At 39.2% G+C, this 9729-nt stretch overlaps 1 protein-coding gene across 1 annotated transcript; it reads right to left on the bottom strand.

The window, feature by feature from the left end:
* Positions 1-228: 228 nt before the first annotated feature.
* Positions 229-9594, bottom strand: sytl3 (synaptotagmin-like 3). The gene is made up of 14 exons (XM_079352325.1): positions 9522-9594; positions 6892-7157; positions 5712-5927; positions 5340-5407; positions 5075-5126; positions 4908-4974; positions 4744-4816; positions 3322-3437; positions 2920-3042; positions 2583-2752; positions 2406-2502; positions 2141-2311; positions 1537-1612; positions 229-695 (listed from the first exon to the last, which is right to left on the bottom strand). The coding sequence occupies exons 2-14, from the start codon at positions 6987-6989 to the stop codon at positions 688-690; spliced, it is 1335 nt and encodes a 444-aa protein (XP_079208451.1). The 5' UTR covers positions 6990-7157; positions 9522-9594; the 3' UTR covers positions 229-687.
* Positions 9595-9729: the final 135 nt, after the last annotated feature.

The following is a 9729-nucleotide window of genomic DNA, read 5'->3' as shown; positions in this document are numbered from 1 at the left end:
TAAGACGTTTGCAGTGTCAACTTAATATTGAATTCTTAATGCTGGTATTTAAAGTAAAGTTGTATGCTGCCCCCAAGTGGCCAAAACAGGTACTACATATTTAACAACAAGCATTGTCTTACTTATTGTTCCCCTTATTAGAAATGTTAATGTTTTCAGGCCAATATCTTGTCTGTCATTGTCTTATGAAGCTCAGTAGTTAAAAAATAAATAAAAATAATATATACATATTATTGAAAATACTTTATTGTTAAATATGTGTATTGCAGTACAATAAATTAAAACAGCATATACATGTAAACACCATTTTCCTTATTACAACTTCTTCACATCACTTTTCAATGTATGTTCATGGACTATAGGCTACAAGTGATACACTAAGTGTAACAAGTTATTCACAGGGAAAGTTGTAGTCTCTCATAAAGCATTAATCATAACTTTAAATCTCTTTGTCTATTTGTTATACCACGTTATGTCGAAATTAAAATGTTCAATATTCGACAGGAAGTCAGTTCAGTTAACAGAGTCTATTTCAGGTCTTCTCAGGTGTCCTTCAAAGGGACAGGAGGGGTTTTGGTCCTACAGATCCAGGTTCAAAGGGCAGTATTGAAGACCTGGTCATACTTGATGGAGTGCTAGCCTCAGGAATGGGCGTCTCCTGGAAGAGCTCTCAGCTGGCTCTCAGAGTCAGACACCTAAACACAACAAAACACACACACACACACAAAACTAAATAAACACACAGTCATGCCTATTAAACACTTGTGCTCTTAAAAGCATTCATAAACACACACCAGTACACACATACCATCACTAACAGGCCTGCAGACACTGAAACACACACACAAAGACACACTCATGGCTACAAAGAGGCGTATTTACATTCTGACACCAGTGTTTGCACTTATGGGAAGGTGTTTGTTTCCTTTGATTAGGACAGTTATTATTTCAGTCATGTGGCACAGTATCAACCTCCGGTAAGTGTCATGGAAGTTTCCAAAAGAGGCGTTCTTCTGACCCCTAGTGATGATATAATAGAATCAAGACCTGATGGCTGCTAGGGTGTGGTTTGTTAACTGTTAATTATTATTTTTACTTCCAGCCTCATAAATTTGCTCTTTAACTTGTGAGCTTTTAAAAATATCTTTCTTCGTCTACAAGCTTAATTCATCATTCCCTCTGTGTTGAACTGGTGGTTATGGCAAATTTGTAACACATTAATCCAGATGATAACCACACCCTAAATTACAAATCAACTATAATGTTTGGAAGGAAACTAAGCTGTTTGAAGTATTTCCCCTATTTGCATAATGAGCTGTTGTTTGTGCAACTCATTTCAAGTAAAATAAAGTAATTTATTTATAAAGTCCATTATCACACATAACTTCAAATAAACAATCCTGTTTCAATCTGACATTATGTGCAGTCTTTGAAGATATTGATAATTAAAGTGTGGTCTGTTTTGAAGATCTAAGGAAGACAAACAGATGTGCCTTTTCCTTGCAGCCGTTTGTGTGCTGAGCTGCAGGAGCTTACCTTGACTGTTGGAGCGGAACTTTACTCTGAGATCTCCTCCGTCCAGCTCCACAGCGCCCCCCTCTGGACTCTCAGCCTGATGGACACAAAAACACAAAAGGGAAAGAGAAATAAGCAACATTAAAAACTCTCAAGGTTAACATTTTAAAATACATGAAACGTCCTTATATATTATAACATCCTTCTGTGGAAACAGTGTTATTTTGTTTGAGGCCCTTATTGTTCGCAATCTTTGCCTTCTTAAGTTGAGAATTTTTGTAAAGATAAATATCGGCTTCTCTTTCGGTTTGTGTGTCATAGAAGAAGCTTGTTTTGAGTTGTACATTTTGTTAATGCATGTTAAGCTTGGGGACATAACATTGGGGGCTCGTTCAGGATGTAAAAGATTTGGGAATCTTCCTCGGCTTAGTTTGTTTATTTTTTTATTTCGAGTCACATTATGGTCATGATGAGCCCAGAAAAAAATTGTCAAATCTTATTTTGAGCAACAGCATTACAATCCTGAATATTAAACACTTTTACAATAGACAACAAACCTCCTTAAAATTATTGTCTCCTCTGTATCATCACAGCTGTGTATCTAAACCTCTTCTGCTCTTTTTACCTTTGGACACAGCGGGTACCAGTTGAAGCGCTGGGACATCTTGTCTTCAAACCTCCAGCCATCCAGGGGGATCAGTACCTCCCCGAGAAACACCTTCCTTTTCAGGGTTCCTGAATGCCACACAGAGGCCTGAAGTCTCTTCCCAAACAGCATGGGGCGCTCTATGTAATACTGTCAACGAAACAGGCAAAGAACTTAATTCAACTTGACAAAGTCTAGCATCACAACATGGAAGCATAGCACAGTTGACCCTGCAAAAAATTACCTTTATAACTTCATCATAAACCGGATCAGTCGTGTTTTTCTTCACTGCTGTCTTCAATTTGCCGCTCTTTTCTGGGAGCACGTAGAGTTTCACATATCTACACAAAGAAGTAAGAAATGTGTGAATTACACTTAAAAAAATTAGGTTTCTCACAGTGTTACTCTGTCATATTCTTACGGGTTGCATTTCTTCCTCTTGGCGTCTCCACATGTGAGATTTCTGCAGGCCCTGACCCAGATCTCCAGACAGGAGGAGCTGCTGTTGTAGGACAGAGCGAGCTCCAGCTCTCCTGAAACAGCGATGCTGTCGAAGAGGCTGCAGTCTGTGCTAATGCTGCTGGAGCTGCCCTGAAGAAGGAAAACACAGACTTTAGCGTCATTTTCTATTTTTAAAAGTAATAGCTGCTAATTGATAGGTCAAAGAGATAGAAGACTGACATGATTGCATCTATAATTCTGCTAAATCAGGATGTTACTAGGTAATTTTCTTTTAATTATTATCAGATTGTACTTACTCTCTTTCCTCCTGAGAACTCAGAACCACAGGAAGTTTCTTCTTCTGCCCCGGTGGAGGAGCCTTCCTGGTCGCTGTCTTTGCTTTTCTTAAACAGATTTGGAAGACTGGGCACTTTAAAGAGCTGACAAAAGAAAACAAAAACTCATTAATTAACTGTTTAAAGGCTGTTAGTTATTCCATCATATAACAAGTAGAGATCAGCAATGAGCTACAGATTACTTCCAGCTCCTTTAATGGCCTCATTCAGAGCTCTCAGACCCTTTTTGGTTGGGCTACCCTCATGAAAGTGAACTCAGCCTAATCGTGCAGCTGATATATTGAAAGATTGATCAAGGCTGCTACTCACACTTGATTTTTAGTTTTCCTTCTGGCATTTTAAGACGTTTTTTAGTTGACTCACATTTTTGGATTTGTTGATGTCGGTGTCGGACAGACTTTTCTTGTCGCTGTAGTTGAAGCAGGACCCTCGCCGGCTGTTGTCGACACTCAGCAAGTCATTCTGAGACGTGGAAATCTCTGTGTGCAGGAAAAAGAAGTGGTATAATGAAGTATTCAGATTGCATTTCTTTATTTCAATTAACCTCCAGAATTTGTTCTTTTTCTTTTTTTTTTAAAGTTGAAGGTCACATATTATGCTTCTTTTCAACAAGTTTAAAGGATTCTCATAGCTCCCCAAAACATGCCTGTGAAGTTTGTTGTTATAAATTCACTCTAATCCTGTGTTTGACCATGCCTATAAATCCCTCTATTTCAGCCCTGCTCAGAACAGGCTGTTTCTGTGTCTGTAGCTCTAAATGCAAATGAGCTGTGTCAGGCCACGCCCCTCTCTGGAAGGGCTTGGGTTGCTCTTCTCACTCCATGGACTTTTGTTTGAAGTGAGAAGGCAGACTCAGAGGGCAGAAACAAACACCTAGCTGTGGGAGTGTCCACCACCTGGGGGAGAGGTTACTGCCCTTTGTGATGTCATGAAGGGAAAATGTCTTTTTGAGCACACATTTTCAAACAGGAGCAGGCATAAGATGGAGAGGATGGATGAATTTTCTATTTCCTAAAATATTAAAATATAAGACGCTAGGGACACATACTAGTCCACAAAATGTGACCTTTAATGGGACATTTAACACTTTATTACATTTCTAGTTCTATCCAAATATTTTACTTATTTTCTTCCAAAGATTTAAGCACATTTTGGATATTTTACTTAAAGGCCTTAGGATAATAACACATTTCTATTACTGAGAGTTAAGATAATTTTATGGTTGCTGTTTATTTAAAGAGTGTGAAATAGAAAAAAAGTTGCCATTAACCTTTTGGTCAGCCAAATGACACATAATTCAACAAAATATTGCAGTTGTTCTGATTTTCAATTTTTGGAAATCCTCAAATTCAGTAGAAAGAAAAAAACTGAATTCATTATTAAAGAGAAATGCAAAAAAAAAACAAAAAAAAACGAGGGAGTTGTTCACTGCCTGGATAAAGTTCATATAAATATTTATATGGATCTCAAGTCTCATGTTGTCAAAGTCCTTTTTGCAAAGCTTGCAACATGTAGGTGCTACAGTATCTGAGTTCTTCATCCTCTGAAAGTGCTGCTGACGCAGATCTGATGGTGAGGTAAGAGGGGCATTTTATATGTCACGCTATTTGAAACACATCTCTGCGGTTTTCACTCTGCTCTTCAGATTATATAACATTCAGAGGAAGTGAGTCTTCTGAATCTGATGGGACATTTTCACATCTAAATGCACTCTGATGACGTGATGTGTTCAATTATTATCATGCTAACACCTTCCTCGGTCATTGAAATCATAAGAAAACGTACTTTTTATGTGAGAGGTGACAGAAACCATCAGGTCTTCCATAGACTTGTTGAAGGTTTTCGAGCTTTTCCAATCCTGTAGATTAAACAAACAAACACGGTTATCTGTTTATCAATCGTACTTTTATTTCACAGAAAAATGATGACAGAAAATGTCAGTATTTTACCCCAGATCTGCTCAGAAATGGAAATTCCATGTAGGGTGGAGGAGTGGGAGGTACAACTGATATATGACTGAAGAAAAAGGTAAAATCAGGTTACTTTATGTGGTGTTAAACTATTTCTAATAGCATTAAAATAAAAGGTACAGATAAATATGTGAACATTTCCATACCTCAGCACATTGTAGGTCTTTAATAGTTTCTCCCCAACCGTCTCATGTTTCTCTGAAAAAACAAACAAAAATATAATATTGAACCTTGATCTTAAAATATTGATTAACTGCCCAAGTTTATATACATTAAAGATAGTCAAACAAAAACAACTCAGATCATCTCTGTTTTATGAAGCAATGCATTCAAACAACTTCATTTATAGATAGGTTGAACATACAAGGAAACAAATGGTGCTTGCATGAAGTCTTGGTATTGCAAACCAACCTGTGGTGACTGGAAATTTGTGTGCACGCTCCTCTAAGAACCATTCTCCAGACCTGAACTTCACCTCCCTGTGACAAAAAAGATACTTGAGATCAACGTTACAATAGAGTGGTCAACATGGGCGAGGAGAGTGTGGAAAATAATATGGTGGTAATACACTTTAGTCTGATCACAATGGTTTCCTGTTTGGTTGACTAATTTTTATTCATTTAGAAGTTTAAATGACAAAAAGAGAAGTTGACATGAAATCTTTCCTGAGTCAAAACAAGGCAGGAAGTTCCCACACACACACACACACACACACACACACATCCACACACGCACAATCAACGTCTCTCTGCATTAATCAGGTGGTTTAACTGCTTGCCACACCTGTAGGCGTGGCAGACCGTGCACTTCCAGTCCGCTGCTCCCACGCCCACTTGACACCTGCTGCAGATCCGGTGGCTGCAGCCGTGGCAGACTTCACCAGTGTTCCAGAACTTTCCCAGAGGCCTCTGGCACCGAGCACACGTCCGCTCACCGTACTGCCGCGTGAAACTCTTTGCACCTCTTCTCCGAAGCTCCTGGAGCTCATACTTCATCCTCCTGAGGTTAAGGAAAGTATTGATGAGAAATCTGACAACCTCTATGCACATTTTAGAGGGTTGAGGGATGAACAGGCTACAGCTACTGTAGGATGAGGAGCATCTCCAGCTGGAGCACAGGTTAAATAGTCTGGTTGATGTAGTTCTAATTTCAATTTCAGGAGTTTCACATACACACTTAAAGGCACTGCACTCTCTCCAGCATGGTTCTATAGTTCAAAACAGGAGCACAAATATTTTTTTCCATTCCTACCGACTGGTGTCGAAAAATGCTACCCATTGAGATGTGCCTCCTTGTAACTCAGTAGCCTACAGGATTTTTGATAGGGGATTTTTTTTATCTATCAACAAATGCTTTATCTCAAATCCTAAATAGGTTTAATCAAAGAGTTTCTTAACAGGCTTGCTGTTTCCTCGCAGTGCCAATGCAGCGAGTAGTGATGTTTCAAGTGATTCTATACTATGTGCATTATTAGATAAGGATAATTGTCCACAGGGATATGCTTCCCCTGAAATCTTTAATAGTAAAGTAGCTCCCCTTACTCTGACAATGCATACTGTATGGAGTGAGTATGGAATGAATATAAGGTTATTTATTTGTTATATGCTTATTTTATATAAGGATAGCCTCTCTACCCCTTCTATTGTTTTGCACTATGGTAGCATTTTTCGTCAAGGCAGCACATCTTGTAAGAACAGCAGTTTTCTAACATTCACTTTAAACAACCAGAAAAGTTGTCAACCTCGCCTTCAAAATAAAAGTTCAAACCAATTTAGAAGCAAGTTTAGATCAGCGGTTAACAATAGATTTAACACTTTTACACTTCCTTTTCATTTCATTTGAAAGATGACCAGGATCAACAATGACGAAGCATGATAGCTGTTTTTAAAAAAAATACTTTTTTCTTCCTTTATTCAGTTAAAACTATAGTAAAAACTTATATATGTCTGGGAAAATCTCTCACCTAATCCTGTCCTCTTCAATGATGCGCAGCTGTTTGTCTCTCCGTAGAACCTCCAAGACCCTTTCTCGCTCCAGAGCTTGAAGCACACTTAAGTCCATCTCCAAACAATGGTCTCAATCTTCTGTGTGTCCCTCTCACTGGTCCTCTTCTGTCTGCCTCTCCTCCACTCTGTTTCTCTGTTTTCTTTCTGTTTCTGTCTCCTCCTCCTCTTCTCTTTAACCCTCCCACTTTTACTGGACCCCAACCTCCACTCTGCTCTCTTAAAGCTGTAAGAAGAAAAAGAGAGAGGCTCAGGGTTATGCTGCTGCTGTTTGGGTTCTTTCTTTTTCTGATCTTTATCTCCACGGAGTCTCCCTCCACGTCAGAGTGGGATATAACCCTCCTGAGCACATAGTTGTAGTGTTTCCACTTGGATGAATAAAAGTCAACGTGTCTACATGACAGCAGGGGAAATACCCTCATTTCATATTCTTTCCTGCAGAATTACAAATCTGCATCCTGATGACGCAGGACAGGTAGACACTCAGCCATAAAAATAGCTCAGAAACAGAGAGTCAGATGATACGTGAAACCAAAAGGTAGGTACATTTGGCTAGTGATTGAACCCCCAACTATTGATACTTCATACATTCCCTCATCCCTCTCTTTTATGACAGTATTACATGCTTTCTCCACAGTATTCAGCCTCTTGTCTGACCAGCAAAAAAAACCTCCTCTTCCTCAGCTGCAGGAAGAGCAGTGATGCTTCACTGACACAACTGCACAACAAACCAAATGCCAACTCTTGCATTATTGATGGATGACGTGCATCTGTGTTCTAGTTGTTCTAGGTCCTTTTCTTTTTCTTTTTCTGCAGGTCAGTGGACTTAATCCAATGCAGCTCCAGATGTTGTTTTGCTTAATTTCATAATTCAAGTGTCATATTTCTTGCTTATTACCTACATTTAGAGAAGAACACTGATATGACTGTCGTCAGGATTGTTCATATAAATCAAGAAGTCGATTAACCTAGTTTAGCATAAAGACCAGTACCTGGAGTAAAGATCCAGGTTCCCACACTTTTATGGTCATGACAGTCTTTTAATAAAAAGACAAAGTCCCCATGTCTCCAGTCTTAAAGCTAAATGGCCACAAAGATGAAAGATAGCTGCCACTTGTTTCACTTCTTGTCTGGCTACAAATGGATCATTTTTATCCTCCAAATGTTAAACTATCTTTTAAGCTGTCATTAAACTCATTAGAGAGACTACTCACATACATACAGTAGTGCAAATCTCAGTTTGTAAAGAAAGCCTTTTCCTCTTCAGTGGTGAAGTATCTTGAGAGGAGAGGAAGCTGTGTGTTGAATAGCTGGATGCCAGTCTGTGCTTTTAGATAAGAGCATGTCCTTGTTAGGATCCAAAACAGCCAGGAGGCCGGACTAAACGATCAGTGTCAGATGTAATGAGGCCTAATGTGGCTCACAGCTGTTATCTGTCCTCTGCTGACGTGCTCCATGCCTGAAGGGAACCTCTGAAGTTGTAAATATCACTGAGGCAAGATGTGAAATATGTTGTGGAGATTGTGATGCAGTGGACATTTCATCATGCATGTTTGGAAATTCTTCAGTTTCACACTCAGTTGAAGGCTTTATCTTGTGCAGGGGAGGATGATGGTCACATACACTCATTTCACCCACTCTCATACTCTGCGAAGGACCTCGATGATTCAGGTTGTCTGTGGTTTAGTTGTGGCTTTGAGTCTGCATCCGAGAAGACGAGGTGGACCTGATCAGCCCACCAGAGCAGTGACCGTAAAAGAGCACCTTGCTGGTTGCATTGGGAACTAAATACAGAGACTGAAAGCAGTGAGAAAGACAAAAGCTCTCACACACATTTACCAACCAGAGAGAAGAGTTTCCTGGAATATCTCTGAGAGCAGCTGCGTACGTCATGTCAGCATGTTTGCATGCATAGCAAGACTGAACACCACATGCACAAATCCAAAGAACAACCAAAGAGATATGTCAGGTTAACCAAACTGACACAGAATTGTGGGTTGATTATTTTAGACAGAAATTGCACAACTTTGCAGGAATATCCTGCATCTGCATGGTGTTGACATCTATGCATTTTAAAATCCTTGCGTGTAACTTTTCAAAGATTAAGAAATATATATATATATATATATATATATATATATATACTGTATATATATATAATATATTAGCAGCCATTCATTCGTGTTTAGAGGAAAATAAGAGGACAAAAAAATTCTAGATTTTCTTTTCAATGTAAGGCTGTGACAGGAAGTGGCACCCACCCTTCCATACATTTATACTAGCATAGAAATACAAGTTGAAAGACATCTCTCTCCAATACAGTATGTGAAGATTTAAAAAAATGTGTAACATCTATGCATGCAGCAAAACTTGCGAGAGATCCTTTGAGGACGAAATGAGAGCTGTGATTACAAAAGCTTAGCTCAACACAACCTGAAGTTCCAAAACCTAAGACATCCGTGTGACTCAGGAGAATAAAAGCTTTCTCATTTTACAAAGACAAAGAAAGGGAACGCAAGATCCCCTTTGTTACATAACAAACCAGGTTGATGAGATAAAAGGCACGTTGACAGAAGCTGCAACATCTTACCGTCAGGCTCGCTGCACCGCTGAAGTGGTCAACCTGAGGAAGTGGCAGATTTTATACACATACACGAGCACACGGAACATTTCCTTCCTCTCTCTGTTCACACGCACGCTGCAATCTGGGGAGAAACTGCAGGGTGATTACTTTGTACATTTTCTCTGAAAGCTTTCCTTTGTTTTGGGCATCCCACTGTGTGATGAAGTGTTTCTGT

This window comes from Symphodus melops (genome assembly GCF_947650265.1).
Source record: "Symphodus melops genome assembly, chromosome: 1".
NCBI classification, from domain to species: domain Eukaryota; kingdom Metazoa; phylum Chordata; class Actinopteri; order Labriformes; family Labridae; genus Symphodus; species Symphodus melops.
Note: the sequence above shows the minus strand (reverse complement) of the source record. Positions and strands in the feature narration are given on the sequence as shown.